A 24,412-nucleotide genomic window follows, 5' to 3' on the forward strand; every position below is an offset into this window, starting at 1 on the left:
ACTTCATCAACTAATTTAATTGGACACAGGTTTGTTTAATTTATAAAAAGGAATGTCCAAAAAGAGTGTTATAGACATTTTAATGTGCTATTGGCTGTCTGTGTTCTTTTTGGAACTGATGAAAATCTGCCTATAGAGGAAAATAACAAACAGTCAAAAAATATAAAAAGCTGCTCCTATGGAAAGTCTATCATATTTTAATTAACTTATATTGACCCTATGAACACTTTAAAATAGGTAAGGTTTTGCCGCCTTTTCGGTACCGATATCTCGTCCGGCCCAAGGACTAAATGTACAGTTTTGCTTGTACAGTTGTACAGTGTTCCCCACCCACCCCTCCTACCAAACCCCCCCCCCACCCCACCCCATAGCTGTCAACATTGGCAGGAGAAAAAACTTGCACATTTTAGCCCCGCCCCTTCTCCCGGCCCCGCCCCCTCCCAATGGAGCTGCCTCGTCGCTGCCATCTGCTGGTCAAAACCTGTATTAAGGAAATTCACTGTATTATTTTACAGATTACTTTTGTTTTCCTACTTTAAGTGTAAATGCTATAAAAATACAGTAAATTACCTTTTATCAAAATATTAACCATTAAATAAAGGTTGTAATCTGTAAATGTATTTGATTTTACTGTAATTTGACAGTATTTGGAAACCATAGATGCCAGACATTTAGTTTTCTTGCAGCTTTTTTTCTTACAGTGTACAGTCAGTGAATCCTAAATCTCCACTAGGCAACCACTTAAAGTTATCAGTCCAACAAGGACTGGGTGAACTAGTTGCTACATTAAATTAATCAGATACCTGGTTGAAAGTGAAATGCTGTGAACATCCCTGCATTAAGTGTAAGACAAATTCAGTATAAATTCAGTTTATGTAGTAGTAGCATTAACATGTTCATATTTATTGAAATCTTACAATTCATACATAAATGTTATGATGAATTGAAAATGGAGGAAGAAGTCCTTCTCTGGTCTGCATCCCCTTAACAATTGTGTATTGCGCCATACTGTATTGTACCCATTCTGCAATCTGTTAAAGTTAGCAATCAATCAATGTATTACCATAGTGTCTTTATACCTTCATCACTGTAGGCTACATATTAATACTACAACTCAAGAATAATCAAGAGGTTTATTTGTCACATACATAGTGAAATGCAGGTGGCCAGACATTTAGTTTTCTTGCAGCTTTTTTTCTTACAGTGTACAGTCAGTGAATCCTAAATCTCCACTAGGCAACCACTTAGGCCTAAAAAAAATAATGGTTTGTTTCCGGTTGCCGACCGACCCTGCCGATTTAGGTGCGACCCAATATATTTTATGAGTTAAAAAAATATATATATAAAAAGAAAGAAATTGTTGAAAAAACGTGCCAATTCCGTGAACCGTGAACAGGGCGTGAAGAAGGTTGAAATACAGTACAATCCCGGGAAAAACGGGAGTGTTGACAGCTATGCCCCACCCACCCAACCACCTCCAATGTACAGCCCCCCCCCCCCCCCCCCCCCCACCCACCCAACCCCACCCCACCTACCCAACCTTTCTGGACTTTTTTTGTACCACAAACAGTACTGTATTTGCAAATCTGGTATGTCATAAATGTATAGATGTAGCAGTACTGTCTATCTGAATGTCATGTATGTCATATATGTTCTGATTAATTGAAAGTGGGGGACCCTGATGTAAACAAGATGAAAGTCTTTCTCTGGTCTGTATCCCCTTAACAATTGTGTGTATTGAGCTGTACTGTATTGTACCCATTCTGCAATCTGTTAATAAAGTTTTCAATCAATCAATCAATCAATCAATCACAATCAACACACAGCTCATGGATGCAGATAACAGCGTCTTCTCCAAATTGTGCGGCTGCCAATAATTGCTGACACTGAGCAATATCCTGCTAACTGTTTGGCTCTTCGCTTCGGAAGACCGGCCCTCTGAAGGCTTCTAACACCCAACTTATGAACATGACCCATCAGGCTTCCAAATATGAAGAGTATAAGTTTACAGTTGTAGCCCAGTTGTGATATGATATAACAGTTGATAATTCAACATTTTGCTTGTAAAGGCTTCTTCTAGACTTCTAGACGCACACACACACAGACACACACACACACACACACAGACACACCAGTGACACCATGCACACACACACACATAATATGCAAATAATAGATAATGAAAAATCTTATTTATTAACACTTTAATCGCCGAAAACGCCGGAACTCGTCTTTCCTAGCCATGCTCATTCTGCCGAAGACGCCGTAACTCGTCTTTGATGTCAATATTTCAAAAATCTGTCATCGAAATCATATTTCCTTTCCGGAGCCCTGAGACACACTGCTGATCTCCTCTCAACTCTCTAGCGGTTCAAGAGCGCCATCTGGTGGCCGATCGGCAGATCGCCAACCGGAAATTAACCTTTGAACCGGTAGTGCTCATCCATATGTGGTCCGGCCACTCGCTATCGTTAGAGAGACTCCGTCTTGATACAGTGAACATCGTGCAAATAACTCGAAAAAACAACATGATACTATTATACAACCTGGAAATGGATCGGGCATTTCTACATCCCATAATAGAAAAAATTCTGTTCCACGCTCATCTGCCAGCGGCGCGAGGAAGCCACGGTAAGATTCAGCGTTATATTCTAACGTGTTCGATATACACTGCTATGATGAACATATGACCCACTCTGGATGAATCATCTAACGCTGCCCACGGAATTATAAACGATCCCCCGCCCATCCGGTCATCATCAGATGATACGTAGAAACTTCTAGAAGCACAATACATCCAGTTGAAATTTCTTATCTCGCACAGATTCCTACCAAACTGTATTTGATCATCAATATAATGCATTTAGGGCTATAAATCACGTTCTGAAGAAAGCTGCAGAAAACGATAAAAACATACTTATACTTTAGACCATATTTTAGTATGAATATGTGAATGAAAAAGTTTAACGTTGCTACACCCTGAACAATACATATAGGACATTGAATGGGCCATAATAATGGCAATTTAGCAATAGAATTTAAAAAGTTATAGCCCTGCAAAGAAGGGGAACTTCTCCATGTTAAATAGGGCTGGCGAGGGATGGTAAATTATGAATTTAACCCCGGCGATTAAAGTGTTAATAAAGAATAAAATAATGAAAGATAAACATTTTACATTTAATTTTGATATTGTGACTAAGTAATGTAGAACATATGTTAACACTATAGGGACCAGCCACGAGTTAACTCGTGTTTCGGTGCCATGCGTTGTGGACCAGAGCCACGAGTTAACTCGTGGCAAGTTGTTATTGTTTTATTCCATATTAATAACGCTATTAACGTCCCCGATCGACTTGCAGGACCTACCCGCATATTTGATTTTCGAAACATGCAATACCGGCCAGATCCGCTTAGTATCATTGAGGGCAATTGAAAAAAAAAAGTTTTACTGTCTGTGGGCGTTTCATATGAGCCTCGATCCCAGCCGAACATACTCCATCTTTGATCCCGTTACCGAACGCAGATTTCAGCCTGGAATAATGGGATTTATGATCAACCAATGGACATATCGATCTACCAGATTCCGATGACTAATGACGAAATGCTGCCGGCGATCACATGGCCTGACGGTAGGATACTATTCCCCCAAATTACAGCTGGATTGGACATTGTTTTAAAACGCAACGTGATCGATCAGTGAAAATGGCTACTTGAACGCACACTGTATTGCTAATCAATAATAGTAATCGGCATCCCCCGCTGCCCCCATTTCATCCATAGATGCTCTGTAATAGTCCGGATGCTACGCAGTTTGTTTTATTCCATTCGTATATATACAGCAGAAATGGCGTTTGATATAACGTGACTAGCCTTTAGCCTATTATCTAGCTCCCCAGAAAAAAGACTAGGCGAAAACTGCGATAAACCTTATATTCACGGCGCTATAAAATGACAACCAACCGATGTATTTTTATTTTCTTTAAGCCATTATGAAGGCACGGTTTATGCACTCAAGTGACAATGAGAATGGACAGATAGCAATACTATAAAGTATATATATAGCTGTTAGAAAGTACATCGGTTTGTTGACAAAGCGTTGTCCTCCAGCCATATATTACACTGCAAGCCGTGGTCGTCAATGTGTTAAGTACCACTAAAAACAAACCACCAGGTGTTGACGGTCTTGACGGGAAACTTCTGAAATTGGTCCCTGATTTAATTGCCCCTGCTATCTGTCATATTATAAATCAATCCTTTAGTGAATGTTTGTATCCGCAACAGTGGAAAACTGCCAAAGTAATACCACTGCCAAAAAATTTGAAATAGCCATTCTCAGGATCTAATAGTCGTCCCATAAGTTTACTGCCAGTTTTAAGTAAACTGATGGAAAGAATAGTAAGTGAACAGATTAAATGCTACTTTTCTTTGAACACATTAACCACTGATTTTCAACATGCATATCGTGAAGGACATTCAACAGCGACTGCTTTAACCCAAATGACGGATGATTGGCTGAAAGAGATAGATAAAAAGAAAATGGTTGGCGCTGTCTTGCTTGATTTTACTGCAGCATTCGACATCATAGATCACAAATTCTTAATTAAAAAACTTGAATGTTACGGTTTCTCCTCATCTGCATTATTTTGGATTCAAACTTATTTAGCAAACCGGAAACAAATCGTTTTTTTTAATGGGAGTTACTCAGAAGTTAAAACGGTAAGGTGTGGAGTACCCCAAGGAAGTTGCCTTGGGCCTTTGCTCTACACCATATTTACAAATGACATGCCTCTCGTCCTAAATAAGTCCTATATTTCTATGTATGCGGATGATTCAACGATTTACACATCAGCCTCTACAGCCAATGAATTAAATACGGTCCTAAAGGCAGAGTTGCAATCAGTGATGGAATGGATAAAGAATAACAAACTAGTTCTAAACATATCAAAGACAAGTAGCATAATTTTCGGTTCAAACCATACTCTAAGAACGAACCCAGTCTTGAAACTTTTGATAAGTGATGTGGTAATTAATCAAGTCCAGGAGACTAAACTCCTAGGAGTAACATTAGACAGTAAATTGTCATGGTCACACCATATAAACAATATAGTAGTGAAAATGGGAAGAGGGATTTCTGTTGTTAAAAGATGTGCTCATTTGTTACTAAATTCTATCAAACAGGTCATTCAAGCTCTGGTTTTGTCAAATCTTGACTATTGTCCTGCAGTATGGTCGAATGTAACGACGAATAAACTGAAAAAATTGCAAATGGTACAAAACAAAGCAGCACGTATAGCGCTTCGCTGTGAGTACAGAACTAATGTTGCAGCGATGCACAGTTGTTTAACTTGGTTACTTGTCAAACATAAATTACTCTGCTCACTCCTTGTATTCACTAGGAATATTCTTGTTACAAAGATCCCCTCAATTTTATATAACAATTAATCTATAAGTCTTGACAGACACAACCATTCCACCAGACATGCTTCTGCACAAGGTTTTACACTTCCAAAAGTGAGGTCGAATGCAATGAAGCGAACTGTCATGTTCCGTGGTATGCAGGAATGGAACTCTCTTCCCAGACATGTTAAGCAGGAGAATAGTAAATGTCGTTTCAAAATCGTGGTAAAACAACATTTTCAACCAAAGAAATTGACATTCCCTAATAGATAGTGTGTACGTAAATGAAAATGTATGTGTCTGATAAAGAGATAGGTATATATATAGATGAAAAGGCATGTGTCTGATAGGGATATATTATTAAAAGATTGTATAATTGGCTGATATGAACATAGATAATGTATGTAAAAGCTAAATAGTAGTGTATTGTATTATGAATTCATTATGAGTACCGGTAGGTATTATTGTATTGTATTATGAATTCATAAGGCGTATATATTGTTGTATTGTATTATGAATTTGATTAGGAGTTTTTATTGTTGTTTTAATTGTCTGTATGACATGTGAATGTTGTGAGTGTATAAGTCTGTAACTGTATTTTACGTGTTATGGACCCCAGGAAGAATAGCCCCAGCACTGCTGTGGCTAATGGGGATCCAAATAAACTTAAACTTAAACACACACACAGACACACACAGACACACACACACTCACACACACTGTATATACACCTGTGTTTTAAGCGCCCCTGTTCTCCCTGCAGGTATAACCTGGTGATGCTGACCCCTGACCCCTGTTCTCCCTGCTGGTATAACCTGGTGATGCTGACCCCTGTTCTCCCTGCAGGTATAACCTGGTGATGCTGACCCCTGACCCCTGTTCTCCCTGCAGGTATAACCTGGTGATGCTGACCCCTGTTCTCCCTGCAGGTATAACCTGGTGATGCTGACCCCTGACCCCTGTTCTCCCTGCAGGTATAACCTGGTGATGCTGACCCCTGACCCCTGTTCTCCCTGCAGGTATAACCTGGTGATGCTGACCCCTGACCTCTGACCCCTGCAGGTATAACCTGGTGATGCTGACCCCTGTTCTCCCTGCAGGTATAACCTGGTGATGCTGACCCCTGTTCTCCCTGCAGGTATAACCTGGTGATGCTGACCCCTGACCTCTGACCCCTGCAGGTATAACCTGGTGATGCTGGCCCCTGACCTCTGACCCCTGCAGGTATAACCTGGTGATGCTGACCCCTGACCTCTGACCCCTGCAGGTATAACCTGGTGATGCTGACCCCTGACCTCTGACCCCTGCAGGTATAACCTGGTGATGCTGGCCCTGTCCGCCTCCTTCCTGCTCCTCTCCTACGCGCTGACGGCCTGGGCTGGCAGCGTGGGCTTCATCCTGGCCAACTGTCTCAACATGGGCCTCCGCATCCTGCACAGCCTGCTCTACATCCAGCACTACTTCCACCGCAGCCCCTGGAGGCCCCTGAGGAGCCTGCGTCCCTCCCCCATCCTGCTGCTGGCGCTGGGCCTGAGCGCCCTGCTCACCGCCCTCTCTGAGGTCTGTGTCTTCAGGGTCAGGGGTCAGGGGGCCCTCCTCACCGCCCTCTCTGAGGTCTGTGTCTTCAGGGTCAGGGGTCAGGGGGCCCTCCTCACCGCCCTCTCTGAGGTCTGTGTCTTCAGGGTCAGGGGTCAGGGGGCCCTCCTCACCACCCTCTCTGAGGTCTGTGTCTTCAGGGTCAGGGGTCAGGGGTCAGGGGGCCCTCCTCACCACCCTCTCTGAGGTCTGTGTCTTCAGGGTCAGGGGTCAGGGGGCCCTCCTCACCACCCTCTCTGAGGTCTGTGTCTTCAGGGTCAGGGGTCAGGGGGCCCTCCTCACCACCCTCTCTGAGGTCTGTGTCTTCAGGGTCAGGGGTCAGGGGGCCCTCCTCACCACCCTCTCTGAGGTCTGTGTCTTCAGGGTCAGGGGTCAGGGGGCCCTCCTCACCGCCCTCTCTGAGGTCTGTGTCTTCAGGGTCAGGGGTCAGGGGGCCCTGCTCACCACCCTCTCTGAGGTCTGTGTCTTCAGGGTCAGGGGTCAGGGGTCCCTCCTCACCACCCTCTCTGAGGTCTGTGTCTTCAGGGTCAGGGGTCAGGGGGCCCTCCTCACCACCCTCTCTGAGGTCTGTGTCTTCAGGGTCAGGGGTCAGGGGTCAGGGGGCCCTCCTCACCACCCTCTCTGAGGTCTGTGTCTTCAGGGTCAGGGGTCAGGGGGCCCTCCTCACCACCCTCTCTGAGGTCTGTGTCTTCAGGGTCAGGGGTCAGGGGGCCCTCCTCACCACCCTCTCTGAGGTCTGTGTCTTCAGGGTCAGGGGTCAGGGGGCCCTCCTCACCACCCTCTCTGAGGTCTGTCTTCAGGGTCAGGGGTCAGGGGGCCCTCCTCACCACCCTCTCTGAGGTCTGTGTCTTCAGGGTCAGGGGTCAGGGTTAGGGGGCCCTCCTCACCACCCTCTCTGAGGTCTGTGTCTTCAGGGTCAGAGGTCAGGGGTCAGGGGGCCCTCCTCACCACCCTCTCTGAGGTCTGTGTCTTCAGGGTCAGGGGTCAGGGGTCAGGGGGCCCTCCTCACCGCCCTCTCTGAGGTCTGTGTCTTCAGGGTCAGGGGTCAGGGGGCCCTCCTCACCACCCTCTCTGAGGTCTGTGTCTTCAGGGTCAGGGGTCAGGGGTCAGGGGGCCCTCCTCACCGCCCTCTCTGAGGTCTGTGTCTTCAGGGTCAGGGGTCAGGGGGCCCTCCTCACCACCCTCTCTGAGGTCTGTGTCTTCAGGGTCAGGGGTCAGGGGGCCCTCCTCACCGCCCTCTCTGAGGTCTGTGTCTTCAGGGTCAGGGGTCAGGGGGCCCTCCTCACCACCCTCTCTGAGGTCTGTGTCTTCAGGGTCAGGGGTCAGGGGGCCCTCCTCACCACCCTCTCTGAGGTCTGTGTCTTCAGGGTCAGGGGTCAGGGGTCAGGGGGCCCTCCTCACCGCCCTCTCTGAGGTCTGTGTCTTCAGGGTCAGGGGTCAGGGGTCAGGGGGCCCTCCTCACCGCCCTCTCTGAGGTCTGTGTCTTCAGGGTCAGGGGTCAGGGGGCCCTCCTCACCGCCCTCTCTGAGGTCTGTGTCTTCAGGGTCAGGGGTCAGGGGTCAGGGGGCCCTCCTCACCACCCTCTCTGAGGTCTGTGTCTTCAGGGTCAGGGGTCAGGGGGCCCTCCTCACCACCCTCTCTGAGGTCTGTGTCTTCAGGGTCAGGGGTCAGGGGTCAGGGGGCCCTCCTCACTGCCCTCTCTGAGGTCTGTGTCTTCAGGGTCAGGGGTCAGGGGGCCCTCCTCACCACCCTCTCTGAGGTCTGTGTCTTCAGGGTCAGGGGTCAGGGGGCCCTCCTCACTGCCCTCTCTGAGGTCTGTGTCTTCAGGGTCAGGGGTCAGGGGGCCCTCCTCACCGCCCTCTCTGAGGTCTGTGTCTTCAGGGTCAGGGGTCAGGGGTCAGGGGGCCCTCCTCACCGCCCTCTCTGAGGTCTGTGTCTTCAGGGTCAGGGGTCAGGGGGCCCTCCTCACCACCCTCTCTGAGGTCTGTGTCTTCAGGGTCAGGGGTCAGGGGGCCCTCCTCACCACCCTCTCTGAGGTCTGTGTCTTCAGGGGTCAGGGGTCAGGGGGCCCTCCTCACCACCCTCTCTGAGGTCTGTGTCTTCAGGGTCAGGGGTCAGGGGGCCCTCCTCACCACCCTCTCTGAGGTCTGTGTCTTCAGGGTCAGGGGTCAGGGGGCCCTCCTCACCACCCTCTCTGAGGTCTGTGTCTTCAGGGTCAGGGGTCAGGGGGCCCTCCTCACCGCCCTCTCTGAGGTCTGTGTCTTCAGGGTCAGGGGTCAGGGGGCCCTCCTCACCACCCTCTCTGAGGTCTGTGTCTTCAGGGTCAGGGGTCAGGGGGCCCTCCTCACCACCCTCTCTGAGGTCTGTGTCTTCAGGGTCAGGGGTCAGGGGTCAGGGGGCCCTCCTCACCACCCTCTCTGAGGTCTGTGTCTTCAGGGTCAGGGGTCAGGGGGCCCTCCTCACCGCCCTCTCTGAGGTCTGTGTCTTCAGGGTCAGGGGTCAGGGGGCCCTCCTCACCACCCTCTCTGAGGTCTGTGTCTTCAGGGTCAGGGGTCAGGGGGCCCTCCTCACCGCCCTCTCTGAGGTCTGTGTCTTCAGGGTCAGGGGTCAGGGGGCCCTCCTCACCGCCCTCTCTGAGGTCTGTGTCTTCAGGGTCAGGGGTCAGGGGGCCCTCCTCACCACCCTCTCTGAGGTCTGTGTCTTCAGGGTCAGGGGTCAGGGGGCCCTCCTCACCACCCTCTCTGAGGTCTGTGTCTTCAGGGTCAGGGGTCAGGGGGCCCTCCTCACCACCCTCTCTGAGGTCTGTGTCTTCAGGGGTCAGGGGGCCCTCCTCACCACCCTCTCTGAGGTCTGTGTCTTCAGGGTCAGGGGTCAGGGGGCCCTCCTCACCACCCTCTCTGAGGTCTGTGTCTTCAGGGTCAGGGGTCAGGGGGCCCTCCTCACCACCCTCTCTGAGGTCTGTGTCTTCAGGGTCAGGGGTCAGGGGTCAGGGGGCCCTCCTCACCACCCTCTCTGAGGTCTGTGTCTTCAGGGTCAGGGGTCAGGGGGCCCTCCTCACCGCCCTCTCTGAGGTCTGTGTCTTCAGGGTCAGGGGTCAGGGGGCCCTCCTCACCACCCTCTCTGAGGTCTGTGTCTTCAGGGTCAGAGGTCAGGGGGCCCTCCTCACCACCCTCTCTGAGGTCTGTGTCTTCAGGGTCAGGGGTCAGGGGGCCCTCCTCACCACCCTCTCTGAGGTCTGTGTCTTCAGGGTCAGGGGTCAGGGGGCCCTCCTCACCACCCTCTCTGAGGTCTGTGTCTTCAGGGTCAGGGGTCAGGGGGCCCTCCTCACCGCCCTCTCTGAGGTCTGTGTCTTCAGGGTCAGGGGTCAGGGGGCCCTCCTCACCACCCTCTCTGAGGTCTGTGTCTTCAGGGTCAGGGGTCAGGGGGCCCTCCTCACCACCCTCTCTGAGGTCTGTGTCTTCAGGGTCAGGGGTCAGGGGGCCCTCCTCACCACCCTCTCTGAGGTCTGTGTCTTCAGGGTCAGGGGTCAGGGGGCCCTCCTCACCACCCTCTCTGAGGTCTGTGTCTTCAGGGTCAGGGGTCAGGGGGCCCTCCTCACCACCCTCTCTGAGGTCTGTGTCTTCAGGGTCAGGGGTCAGGGGGCCCTCCTCACCACCCTCTCTGAGGTCTGTCTTCAGGGTCAGGGGTCAGGGGGCCCTCCTCACCACCCTCTCTGAGGTCTGTGTCTTCAGGGGTCAGGGGTCAGGGGGCCCTCCTCACCACCCTCTCTGAGGTCTGTGTCTTCAGGGTCAGGGTCAGGGGTCAGGGGGCCCTCCTCACCTCTAGGGATGGGTACCTTTCACATTTGAATCGATACGGTACCGGTACCTGTGAATCGATACCGGTACCCAACGGTATCTTTTTTCTGTACTTTAGTCTCAAATTTTTTTATGTACCTACCTCAGTCGTGAAAAAAATAATCCAAACTTCAAATAACTACAATTTCGACCGTTTTTGATTTGCCATTGCTCCGACTGCTTTGTTGTTGAATCAAGTCAAATCCTAGGTAAATAACTGAAGATACCCCTTGCAGTGGGCTTACAATAGTGTGAGACAGATTGGCAGCTGGGAATGGCTTGAAGAACAAATTATAGAAGAACATAACAAAGATCTATCTCTTTCAATGTTTTTTTTTATCTACCTTTTCTCCCCATTTTTTCTATTTTTCTCCCGTCCCCAATTCCGTATCGTCCAATTCAACCCTCCCCTGTCTCGAACGCTGTTAGGCCACGCCTCCCACTGGCCGGCTGCAATGTGGACCAAGCCTTGCATCACGTGTCCCCTCCGGTACTCGAGGAGGCAGCCGTCGCATCTTTTCACCTGCACAGCGCGATCTCTCAGCGGCGGGGGTCTGCGTGGGAGGGACACGCCGCCCCCGTCGCTTCCTGATTCTGACCCGCAGGCGCACCAACCGACCTGTAGGAGGTGCTGTCCACAACGTCTGATCCCCACCCCACCAGCTTCCCACCCCCTAATACTGCCAATTGTATTAGTATGAACGACCAGCCAAGCTGGTAGCAACGGCGAGAGCTGGGCTCGAACCCAGCATCTCCTGCGTTGGTGGCGAGCGCCTTGCCCACTGCACCACCTAGCCGCCCCCTCAACCATTTTTTCAATGGGAGATCGGATTTTAATTCCCAGGTATTTAATTCCTTTTGGCTTCCAATTGAAAGGAGCAGAACCCAGATGTGATTGAAAAGTTAGGTTGTTAAGTGGAATAACTTCACTTTTACTATAATTCACTTTATAGCCCGAAGAATTACCAAATGTATCTATAAGCTTTAGCACTTGAGAGATGGAATGGCTAGGATTTGTTAGTGTTAATAATATGTCATCAGCAAACAGGCTGGCCTTATACTCACAACTACCAATACGAATACCACTGATTTCCTTATGAGCACGTATAGCACAGGCAAGTGGTTCGAGGGAAAGAATAAAAATGTGCGGTGAAACCGGACATCCTTGGCGGGTAGATCGATAGAGATGGAATGGATTAGACCTTATACCATTTGTTCTGACTGACGTAACCGGTTCATGGTAAAGTGCCTTTATCCAGTTCATGACAACCGGTTCAAATCCGTATTTAGGAAGTACATAAAACAGATATTTCCACTCCACTCGATCAAAGGCTTTCTCAGCATCCAGCGATATTGCCATCGCTGGATGCTGGGAGGCCCCACCCTTGACATGACATGCATTAGCCTCCTCATGTTATTTGAAGCTAGGCGACCCTGTACAAAGCCAGCCTGATCAATATGAATCAATGAGGCTATACCATTTTCCAATCGCCCTGCAAGGACCTTCGCAAACAGCTTATAATCACTATTTAAAATACTCAAAGGTCTGAAATTACACATTTGCAAGTGATCCTTGCCAGGTTTTTGAATCAATGAAATAGTAGCTTGCCGCATGGTTAGCGACATGGATTGATTGGCCACTATATCATTAAACAGCAATATTAGAAGTGGTGTAAGAGTGACTTGGAAACACTTAAGAAATTCACTTGTATAGCCATCATCACCCGGTGTTTTACCGGCTGAGAGGGATTTGATAGCCGATTTAATTTAATTTTCCAGGATAGGTGCATCCAGTGATTCCCTTTCTTCTTCAGAGGGGTTGGGAGATTTATATCTCTGAAAATGTTTTCCATTTCCTCTTCACTCGTACAACATTCTGATTTATACAGTGTGCTATAACATTTTGTGAATGCTTGATTGATTTGAAGTTGATCACAAATCAAAGAGCCATCTTCATCATATATGCTAGAGATTGATTGACGATTTTCTTCCTGTCTCTGTCTCCTGTCTCTTGTCTCTTGTCTCTTGTCTCTGTCTCTGTCTCCGGTCTCCGGTCTCCGGTCTCCGGTCTCCGGTCTCCGGTCTCCGGTCTCCGGTCTCTGTCTCTGTCTCTGTCTCTGTCTCCTGTCTCCTGTCTCCTGTCTCTGTCTCCTGTCTCTTGTCTCCTGTCTCTGTCTCTACTCTGTCTCTGTCTCCTGTCTCCTGTCTCCTGTCTCTGTCTCCTGTCTCTGTCTCCTGTCTCCTGTCTCCTGTCTCTTGTCTCTGTCTCTACTCTGTCTCTGTCTCTGTCTCCTGTCTCTGTCTCCTGTCTCTACTCTGTCTCTGTCTCTGTCTCCTGTCTCCTGTCTCTTGTCTCCTGTCTCCTGTCTCTTGTCTCTTGTCTCCTGTCTCTGTCTCTACTCTGTCTCTACTCTGTCTCTGTCTCCTGTCTCTTGTCTCCTGTCTCTTGTCTCTGTCTCCTGTCTCTGTCTCCTGTCTCCTGTTTCCTGTCTCCTGTCTCTGTCTCCTGTCTCCTGTTTCCTGTCTCCTGTCTCTGTCTCCTGTTTCCTGTCTCCTGTCTCCTGTCTCTGTCTCCTGTCTCCTGTCTCTGTCTCCTGTCTCCTGTCTCTACTCTGTCTCTGTCTCCTGTCTCTTGTCTCTGTCTCCTGTCTCTGTCTCTACTCTGTCTCATGTCTCTGTCTCCTGTCTCTACTCTGTCTCTACTCTCTCTCTACTCTGTCTCTGTCTCTACTCTCTCTCTACTCTGTCTCTACTCTGTCTCTGTCTCTACTCTGTCTCTGTCTCTACTCTCTCTCTACTCTGTCTCTGTCTCCTGTCTCTGTCTCTACTCTGTCTCTGTCTCCTGTCTCTGTCTCCTGTCTCTGTCTCCTGTATCTGTCTCATGTCTCTGTCTCCTGTCTCTGTCTCTACTCTGTCTCCTGTCTCTGTCTCCTGTCTCTGTCTCCTGTCTCTGTCTCCTGTCTATGTCTCCTGTCTCTGTCTCTACTCTGTCTCCTGTCTCTGTCTCCTGTCTATGTCTCCTGTCTCTGTCTCCTGTCTCCCGTCTCCTGTCTCTGTCTCCTGTCTCCTGTCTCTGTCTCCTGTCTCTGTCTCTATTCTGTCTCTGTCTCCTGTCTCCTGTACGTCTCCTGTCTCCTCTCTGTCTCCTGTCTCTGTCTCTACTCTGTCTCTACTCTGTCTCTGTCTCCTGTCTCTACTCTGTCTCTGTCTCCTGTCTATGTCTCCTGTCTCTACTCTGTCTCTGTCTCTACTCTGTCTCCTGTCCCTGTCTCTCTCTCTGTCTCTGTCTCTGTCTCTGTCTCCTGTCTCCTGTCTCCTGTCTCCTGTCTCTTGTCTCTGTCTCCTGTCTCCTGTCTCTGTCTCTGTCTCCTGTCTCTTGTCTCCTGTCTCTGTCTCTACTCTGTCTCTGTCTCCTGTCTCCTGTCTCCTGTCTCCTGTCTCTGTCTCTGTCTCTACTCTGTCTCTGTCTCTGTCTCCTGTCTCCTGTCTCTTGTCTCTGTCTCCTGTCTCCTGTCTCTTGTCTCTTGTCTCCTGTCTCTGTCTCTACTCTGTCTCTACTCTGTCTCTGTCTCTGTCTCCTGTCTCTTGTCTCCTGTCTCTTGTCTCTGTCTCCTGTCTCTGTCTCCTGTCTCCTGTTTCCTGTCTCCTGTCTCTGTCTCCTGTCTCCTGTTTCCTGTCTCCTGTCTCTGTCTCCTGTCTCTGTCTCCTGTCTCCTGTCTCCTGTCTCTACTCTGTCTCTGTCTCCTGTCTCTTGTCTCTGTCTCCTGTCTCTGTCTCTACTCTGTCTCATGTCTCTGTCTCCTGTCTCTACTCTGTCTCTACTCTCTCTCTACTCTGTCTCTGTCTCTACTCTCTCTCTACTCTGTCTCTACTCTGTCTCTGTCTCTACTCTGTCTCTGTCTCTACTCTCTCTCTACTCTGTCTCTGTCTCCTGTCTCTGTCTCTACTCTGTATCTGTCTCCTGTATCTGTCTCATGTCTCTGTCTCCTGTCTCTGTCTCTACTCTGTCTCCTGTCTCTGTCTCCTGTCTCTGTCTCCTGTCTATGTCTCCTGTCTCTGTCTCTACTCTGTCTCCTGTCTCTGTCTCCTGTCTCTGTCTCCTGTCTCTGTCTCCTGTCTCCCGTCTCCTGTCTCTGTCTCCTGTCTCTGTCTCCTGTCTCTGTCTCCTGTCTCTGTCTCTACTCTGTCTCTGTCTCCTGTCTCCTGTACGTCTCCTGTCTCCTCTCTGTCTCCTGTCTCTGTCTCTACTCTGTCTCTACTCTGTCTCTGTCTCCTGTCTCTACTCTGTCTCTGTCTCCTGTCTCTGTCTCCTGTCTCTACTCTGTCTCTGTCTCTACTCTGTCTCCTGTCCCTGTCTCTACTCTGTCTCTGTCTCCTGTCTCCTGTCTCTTGTCTCTGTCTCCTGTCCCTGTCTCTGTCTCCTGTCTCCTGTACGTCTCCTGTCTCCTCTCTGTCTCCTGTCTCCCGTCTCCTGTCTCCTGTACATCTCCTGTCTCCTGTACGTCTCCTGTCTCCTCTCTGTCTCCTGTCTCAGGGTCTGTTCTGTTGCGACAGTGGGTGGCTGCTGAGACTGGTCCACGTGGCTGTGGGTGCGGTGTGTCTCCTCTGTGTCCTCCTCACCGTCCTCCTGACAGAGACCCAGCTCGTCCAGTTTGTGAGGACTCAGCTGTTGCCTCGATACACCAAGAAACAAGCTTAAATCCCTGTGGAAGACGGACAAGATACACCAAGAAACAAGCTTAAATCCCTGTGGAAGACGGACAAGATACACCAAGAAACAAGCTTAAATCCCTGTGGAAGACGGACAAGATACACCAAGAAACAAACTTAAATCCCTGTGGAAGACGGACAAGATACACCAAGAAACAAGCTTAAATCCCTGTGGAAGACGGACAAGATACACCAAGAAACAAGCTTAAATCCCTGTGGAAGACGGACAAGATACACCAAGAAACAAGCTTAAATCCCTGTGGAAGACGGACAAGATACACCAAGAAACAAGCTTAAATCCCTGTGGAAGACGGACAAGATACACCAAGAAACAAGCTTAAATCCCTGTGCAAGACGGACAAGATACACCAAGAAACAAACTTAAATCCCTGTGGAAGACGGACAAGATACACCAAGAAACAAACTTAAATCCCTGTGGAAGACGGACAAGATACACCAAGAAACAAACTTAAATCCCTGTGGAAGACGGACAAGATACACCAAGAAACAAACTTAAATCCCTGTGGAAGACGGACAAGATACACCAAGAAACAAGCTTAAATCCCTGTGGAAGACGGACAAGATACACCAAGAAACAAACTTAAATCCCTGTGGAAGACGGACAAGATACACCAAGAAACAAACTTAAATCCCTGTGGAAGACGGACAAGATACACCAAGAAACAAGCTTAAATCCCTGTGGAAGACGGACAAGTGGGTCCTTCAAACAGTGGAGACACTGGAGACACTGTTGACCTGGAGGACAAAGTAGACGGAGGACAATTGGTGCAATGAACTTTGTCTGTGTGCGTGCGTGTGTGTGTGCGTGCGTGTGACATGCTGGACCATCTCTACTTTGGTGTATTTGAGTATCAAGTGTGTCATTGTTGTTTCTGAAGACAATCTTTGGGGGAAAGGAACGTTTTGACAGGTGTATGATTAGGGTTCTTCAGACCTGTCTGGAGTTATGAATAATAATAATATAATATAATAATGCAGGACTTAACTCAGAAGTCGGTAACACTTTATAATAACACTGTTATAATACATTTATAATACATTTTAGTGGTGTAGTAATAGTAATAATAAAAAAATAACTAGAATAGACATGGTAAATAGACATGTTAATTAATCGCTTAAAGGGGAGATGAAGCATAGCGATAAACACATAGTCATAGCATCAAATTAGTATTTAGATAAACCACAGAAAAAATCATGTTATAAAAATAAGGCGTTTCTAAGAAAAAACGATTTGTAATGTCCATTTATGTAGCATTTATGAACATGTGCGCCGCCATTTTGTTGCTGACGTCACGTGTTGGTTTGGTGTCAACACTGCTGGTTAGCTGCATAGTAAACATGGACTGTCGGGTCAGTCAAATGTTGCCTACCAAACAACGGGACCGCGGTGGTTCTTTTTGTATTGCTCCTGGCTGTTCAAACAAATTTTACTGTGTGAAAGAGAGAGGAAAGTTGGTTAATTTCCACAAACTACCAGTGAAAAAAACAGTGTTGTTGGCACGTTGGCTCAGGCTGGCTGCACTCAGGCGGCGCGATCAGCCTGTTGGACAGGGAAAGAGGATCTGCAGCGAACACTTCATTGCCTCGGATTATGTTGTTGTTGTTGTCCAGAAGACCACTAATCAGCTGAAGCCTGATGCGATTCCCTCGGTCTTCGACAGACAGACAGAAATAACAAGAGACTCAGCACTGAGGCGTGTTGAAAAGAGATCACAACAAGAGACTGAGGCGTGTTGAAAAGAGATCACAACAAGAGACTGAGGCGTGTTGAAAAGAGATCACAACAAGAGACTCAGCACTGAGGCGTGTTGAAAAGAGATCACAACAAGAGACTGAGGCGTGTTGAAAAGAGATCACAACAAGAGACTGAGGCGTGTTGAAAAGAGATCACAACAAGAGACTGAGGCGTGTTGAAAAGAGATCACAACAAGAGACTGAGGCGTGTTGAAAAGAGATCACAACAAGAGACTGAGGCGTGTTGAAAAGAGATCACAACAAGAGACTGAGGCGTGTTGAAAAGAGATCACAACAAGACTCAGCACTGAGGCGTGTTGAAAAGAGATCACAACAAGAGACTGAGGCGTGTTGAAAAGAGATCACAACAAGAGACTGAGGCGTGTTGAAAAGAGATCACAACAAGAGACTGAGGCGTGTTGAAAAGAGATCACAACAAGGGACTGAGGCGTGTTGAAAAGAGATCACAACAAGACTCAGCACTGAGGCGTGTTGAAAAGAGATCACAACAAGACTGAGGCATGTTGAAAAGAGATCACAACAAGAGACTGAGGCGTGTTGAAGAGAGATCACAACAAGAGACTGAGGCGTGTTGAAAAGAGATCACAACAAGAGACTGAGGCGTGTTGAAAAGAGATCACAACAAGACTGAGGCGTGTTGAAAAGAGATCACAACAAGAGACTCAGACTCTGAATGAATTAAACCTATCGGGCGTTTGGCTCTGATTCGTTTCATATTCTCCGCTGTGGATTTATTTGCCTAACGGAGCGCCCGGATTGTGTTTCATTCAAGCATAAATTGAAGGCGCCTTTATGCGTGGATTGTGGATGTGAATTACGACGAATCTGAATCTGTGGATTGTTGAATTGTATCACTGTCACTCACATTATTGTGATATTGTAATTGGGATTAAAATGTCTGAGGAGATGCACTGTTTGACGGATTTGATGACGTGGACGTGACTTGAGAAAAGTGAATGAGCAATTGCAAGCCTTTGCCGTTTTGATGAATGAATTTGAGAAAATGCATTACAGTAGCTGTTCAAGCACTGTTATAAGAGGGTGATGAACATGAGGTCAGGGGCGGATTTAGGATTGTAGGAGATCCGGGGCTTAGCCCAGATAGGTGCCCTTTTTTTTTTTTTTTTTAATATATATATTTTTTGTTTGGGTAGGCAAGGGGTGGTTTGGAGGGGGTCCGGCATGACCCCCTCCACGGCAGATTTTTTTTGAATTTAATGAACCTGTATGTGCAATTTCCTGCAATATAGAGCCTTCAATCTTGACCAATAAAGCTGCTCTTTTCACTATAAAACTCAGTTAACCATAACGTAGTTATGGTTAGATTTATATATTGGGGGGGGATATATCATATATCAGACAGAGCGCTCCCCCGGACCCCTCACTCCCCCCCCCCCCCATCAGACAGAGCGCTCCCCCAGACCCCTCACTCCCCCCCCCCCATCAGACAGAGCGCTCCCCCAGACCCCTCACTCCCCCCCCCCCCATCAGACAGAGCGCTCCCCCGGACCCCTCACTCCCCCCCCCCCCATCAGACAGAGCGCTCCCCCGGACCCCTCACTCCCCCCCCCCCCCCCCCCATCAGACAGAGCGCTCCCCCGGACCCCTCACTCCCCCCCCCCCCCATCAGACAGAGCGCTCCCCCGGACCCCTCACTCCCCCCCCCCCATCAGAGCGCTCCCCCGGACCCCTCACTCCCCCCCCCCCCCCCCCCATCAGACAGAGCGCTCCCCCGGACCCCTCACTCCCCCCCCCCCCCATCAGACAGAGCGCTCCCCCGGACCCCTCACTCCCCCCCCCCCCATCAGAGCGCTCCCCCGGACCCCTCACTCCCCCCCCCCCCCCCCCCCCATCAGACAGAGCGCTCCCCCGGACCCCTCACTCCCCCCCCCCCCCCCCATCAGACAGAGCGCTCCCCCGGACCCCTCACCCCCCCCCCCCCCCCCCCCCCCCCCGTCAGACAGAGCGCTCCCCCGGACCCCTCACTCCCCCCCCCCCCCATCAGACAGAGCGCTCCCCCAGACCCCTCACTCCCCCCCCCCCCATCAGACAGAGCGCTCCCCCAGACCCCTCACTCCCCCCCCCCCCATCAGACAGAGCGCTCCCCCAGACCCCTCACTCCCCCCCCCCCCCATCAGACAGAGCGCTCCCCCGGACCCCTCACTCCCCCCCCCCCCCCCCATCAGACAGAGCGCTCCCCCGGACCCCTCACTCCCCCCCCCCCCCCCCCATCAGAGCGCTCCCCCGGACCCCTCACTCCCCCCCCCCCCCCCCATCAGACAGAGCGCTCCGCCGGACCCCTCACTCCCCCCCCCCCCATCAGAGCGCTCCCCCGGACCCCTCACTCCCCCCCCCCCCCCCCCCCCATCAGAGCGCTCCCCCGGACCCCTCACTCCCCCCCCCCCATCAGAGCGCTCCCCCGGACCCCTCACTCTCCCCCCCTCACTCCCCCCCCCCCCCCCCCATCAGACAGAGCGCTCCCCGGACCCCTCACTCCCCCCCCCCCCCCCCATCAGACAGAGCGCTCCCCCGGACCCCTCACTCCCCCCCCCCCCCCCATCAAACAGAGCGCTCCCCCGGACCCCTCACTCCCCCCCCCCCCCCCCCATCAGACAGAGCGCTCCCCCGGACCCCTCACTCCCCCCCCCCCCCCATCAGAGCGCTCCCCCGGACCCCTCACCCCCCCCCCCCCCATCAGAGCGCTCCCCCGGACCCCTCCCTCCCCCCCCCCCCCATCAGAGCGCTCCCCCAGACCCCTCACTCCCCCCCCCCCCATCAGAGCGCTCCCCCGGACCCCTCACTCCCCCCCCCCCCCCATCAGAGCGCTCCCCCGGACCCCTCACTCCCCCCCCCCCCCCATCAGAGCGCTCCCCCGGACCCCTCACTCCCCCCCCCCCCCCCCCATCAGAGCGCTCCCCCGGACCCCTCACTCCCCCCCCCCCCCATCAGACAGAGCGCTCCCCCGGACCCCTCACTCCCCCCCCCCCCCCCCCATCAGAGCGCTCCCCCGGACCCCTCCCTCCCCCCCCCCCCCCCCCCATCAGAGCGCTCCCCCGGACCCCTCACTCCCCCCCCCCCCCCCCATCAGAGCGCTCCCCCGGACCCCTCACTCCCCCCCCCCCCCCCCCATCAGAGCGCTCCCCCGGACCCCTCACTCCCCCCCCCCCATCAGACAGAGCGCTCCGCCGGACCCCTCACTCCCCCCCCCCCCCCCCATCAGAGCGCTCCCCCGGACCCCTCACTCCCCCCCCCCCCATCAGACAGAGCGCTCCGCCGGACCCCTCACTCCCCCCCCCCCCCCCATCAGAGCGCTCCCCCGGACCCCTCACTCCCCCCCCCCCCCCCATCAGAGCGCTCCCCCGGACCCCTCACTCCCCCCCCCCCATCAGAGCGCTCCCCCGGACCCCTCACTCTCCCCCCCTCACTCCCCCCCCCCCCCATCAGAGCGCTCCCCCGGACCCCTCACTCTCCCCCCCTCACTCCCCCCCACCCCCAGGGGACTGGAGCCCCCCATTAATACCAAAAGGGCACTGTTACATCCCAATGTATATATTCCCCAGTGTGTGTCTCCATGTGTGTGTGTTCTCCATTTTGTTTCCTCCCTCCAGCCATTGTTCCCTTCCCCATTGGTCCCTGCCAGGCCAATCCTTCCATTATTGCAACACAGCAGTGATTGGTGGTTGGCTTTCCAGACTCCAACACTCAATCCACACCCCCCAATCATGGATCACCCCACACCTGTTAAAACATGGCTTTCTCCCTTCAGTCTTTCTCTCTCTCTGGCATGAGGCTAGGCCTAGTGTTATTTTGTGGCATTGTACTTTGATAATATCCCTTTTTGTTTATAGGCCTTTGTAATAGTGAAAGTGCCTTTGTGATTGTATGGCCGCAGAGAGAGCATTGTTACCTATAGATTGTTTTGTTATGTTTCCATTTTGTTGTATGTATCATTAATGTGTTTTTCTCCTCCTTTCTCAGGAAGCACAGATGGGGTGAGCTGCCATTTCCTTTGGATATTGTTTTCTCCTGTTTTGGTTAGGTAAGAGTAGTTTAGGTAATGTAATTTCTTTTACCATAGATTAGATTGGGTTTATTTGGAGTATAGTGGTGTTTGTTTGTTGTTTTGGCCTGGGCTCACCCCTGAGCTACATGTGCTTCCTTTGCATTTACCAATAAATATCATTGTTGTTTACAAACGTGGTCCATCTTTTCTGTCAACCAACTGTTATGTTACAGCCCTTTACCCTTAGACACACAGGGGTCGTAACATAAATGGGGGCTCGTCCGGGATCTTGTAACCCGTGTTCAATTGTTGGTTGATGGATTTGGTGAACTGTGTTTGTTTACACTTGTATAGTTATTAATTAATTTGTGTAAAAATGGCATTTGTGTAAGAGAAAATAATGGCAGTTAGTACTTTTGATCTGGGGAAATTCTTGAGCAATCCTACTTGGGAAGCGCTAGATAGCTGCCGCAAGGCAGACTTAGTGGAGATTGCCACACATTTTCAACTCTCGGTTCAACAAAAGCATCTTAAGCAGGATATCAGGTGTCTTGTGGTAGATAAGCTGTTGGAGCAGGGGACGCTTGTTTTACCTGCGGTCTCTGATGAACATGCAAGTCCTCCTGGTGAACCTACAGAAGCACCGCCTTCTGAGGAGCAAGCCCAGGGTGCTGAAAAGGCAGGTGTGAACGTCACATTGCCACATTTTCACTTGACCTCTCCTGTGTCAACTGGGTCTCGAGAAGGGGCCCAGGTCAAGGTTAGAATAGCACGTCTCCAGATGGAGGCTCAGGAGAAGGCACAAGCACGTGAGGCGGAGTATCGGCTTCGTAGAATGGAGCTTGAGGCAGAAAATGAAAGGGCTGTTAACATTCGTAGGTTGGAGCTTGAGCATGAAGTGGAAAAAGAGCTCAGACTGCGGAGGTTGGAGCTGGAAGTCCTAAGGAGTGGATCCAACTCTGCTACACCGACTCCTCCACAAGGCCCGGGTATGTCCTCCTCCACAGCTTATTCATCACACACTTTTGATATAAGTAAACACATTGCTTTGGTGCCTCCGTTCCGAGAGACAGAAGTTGATACTTATTTTAATGTGTTTGAGCGTATTGCTGCTTCATTGCGCTGGCCAAGAGAGGTCTGGCCTTTTGTTGCTTCAATGCAAATTGACTGGTAAAGCCCAAGAGGTTTGTTCAACACTTTCCCTAGAAGATAGTCTATTGTATGATACTGTGAAGGCTGCCATCCTTCGTGCATATGAGCTTGTGCCCGAAGCTTATAGGCAGAGGTTTCGCAGTCACAAGAGAGCTGTCAACCAGACCTTTGTAGAGTTTGCTAGAGAGAAGGGAACTCTCTTTGATAAATGGTGTGCAGCAAGCAAGGCCTCAGATCTTAACTCTCTCAGAGAACTCATTCTATTAGAAGAGTTTAAGAATCGTTTGCCAGAGCGTATTGTAATTTACCTGAGTGAGCAGAAAGTGTCCACTCTGCAGCAAGCTGCTGTATTAGCTGATGAGTTTGCGCTAACCCATAAAACTGTGTTTGTAGATAGGCGTGACTCGTTTCTCCCCCATGATTTCTCTCAGAGACCTTCTGTCCCCAACCATTCAGAATTCACACACCCCCGACCAAAAATGTCACCTCCACGCTCAAAAGAGGAGCGGACATGTTACTACTGTCATAAATCTGGTCATGTTATTTCTGACTGTTTAACATTGAAACGTAAGCAGCAACCGTCCTCTCAGAACTTTAGACAACCCAAAGGGGTTGGTCTGATTAAAATGGCACCTGATTCCGATCAACAGATGCACAATGATCAGGATGTTCTCGATCCTTGTTTCAGGCCATTTACTTCCAAGGGTTTAGTTTCCTTGACAGGGGATCCAAAAGATCAGTGTACAGTTCAGATCTTACGAGATACTGGAGCCTCACAATCCTTTATCCTCTCTGATGTACTACCTCTGTCTGAGAAATCTTCCTGTGGTTCTAGTGTCCTGGTTCAAGGTATTGAGATGGGTTTCGTGCCAGCCCCGTTACACTGTATTCATGTACAATCTGATTTGGTCACTGGTTTCTTTAAAATAGGGGTGAGACCTTCCTTGCCAGTTAAAGGCATTTCCTTTATCATGGGAAATGATTTAGCTGGAGGACAGGTGAACGCTGTGCTGGAAGTGTTGGATCACCCAGACACAGATTCTCTGCCTGATGACTTGTCACAGAACTTCCCTGAAGTTTTCTCTGCAAGTGTTGTCACTCGGGCTCAATTGAAAAAGAGAGGTGATGAAATTAATTTGTCTGACTCTGTTTTTGCTTCAGCCTTTGTCAGGGAGGAGTTGCTGGCTCCAACTTCTGATACCGCTGACAAACCACCCACTCATAGTAAGGTACCCCCACAGACAACTGTAACTAGTTCCGACGCTTTGAAGTTACCCTTTACTCGTGAAATGCTAATTACTGCCCAGAAGGCTGACCCTTCTCTTGCAAAATGTTTCTCTTCTCTTGAAACAGAACAGAGGAGAGAGTTGCATTCTTATTTTGTGGATGAAGGAGTTTTGATGCGTACATGGAGGTCCCATGGTACTAGACTGGCAGAGCATGCACAATCGGAGATAGGGCTACCAGATCAGGTACCAGACTGGAGCACTGTTTATCAGATTGTTGTCCCTGCAGTTTATCGTCAGCATGTACTGTTCTTGGCCCATGACCACCCTTGGTCTGGACACTTGGGAGTCACTAAAACATACAACAGAATACTTCAACATTTCTTTTGGCCCGGTTTGAAGTCCGATGTAGCACAGTACTGTCGTACCTGTAGTACTTGTCAGATCACCGGAAAGCCAAACCAGGTAATTCCACCTGCTCCCCTCTGTCCTATACCAGCGGTCGGTGAACCATTTGAACATGTCATAGTTGACTGTGTTGGTCCGTTGCCAAGGACCAAAGCCGGCAATCAGTTTTTGTTGACAATAATGTGTACCGCCACCCGTTTCCCTGAGGCTATCCCTCTTCGCAGAATTACAGCGCCTGTAATAATTAAGGCTTTGACGAAGTTCTTCTCCACGTTTGGACTGCCTAAGGTAGTACAAACGGACCAAGG

General features: G+C 50.2%; 1 protein-coding gene across 1 annotated transcript in view; it reads left to right on the top strand.

The window, feature by feature from the left end:
* The window catches only part of LOC311247822 (man(5)GlcNAc(2)-PP-dolichol translocation protein RFT1-like), a gene marked incomplete at both ends in the record, with an annotated part of 77,732 nt that extends 62,204 nt beyond the window's left edge, over nucleotides 1-15,528 (top strand). Inside the window, 2 exons of the mRNA XM_084338817.1 lie at nucleotides 6,708-6,957; nucleotides 15,364-15,528. Coding sequence (XP_084194943.1) covers nucleotides 6,708-6,957; nucleotides 15,364-15,528 — 415 coding nt within the window. The remainder of the gene's footprint in view (nucleotides 1-6,707; nucleotides 6,958-15,363) is intronic.
* Nucleotides 15,529-24,412: the final 8,884 nt, after the last annotated feature.

Source organism: Notolepis coatsorum (assembly GCF_963971535.1).
Source record: "Notolepis coatsorum genome assembly, contig: SCAFFOLD_143, whole genome shotgun sequence".
In the NCBI taxonomy this organism is placed as follows: domain Eukaryota; kingdom Metazoa; phylum Chordata; class Actinopteri; order Aulopiformes; family Paralepididae; genus Notolepis; species Notolepis coatsorum.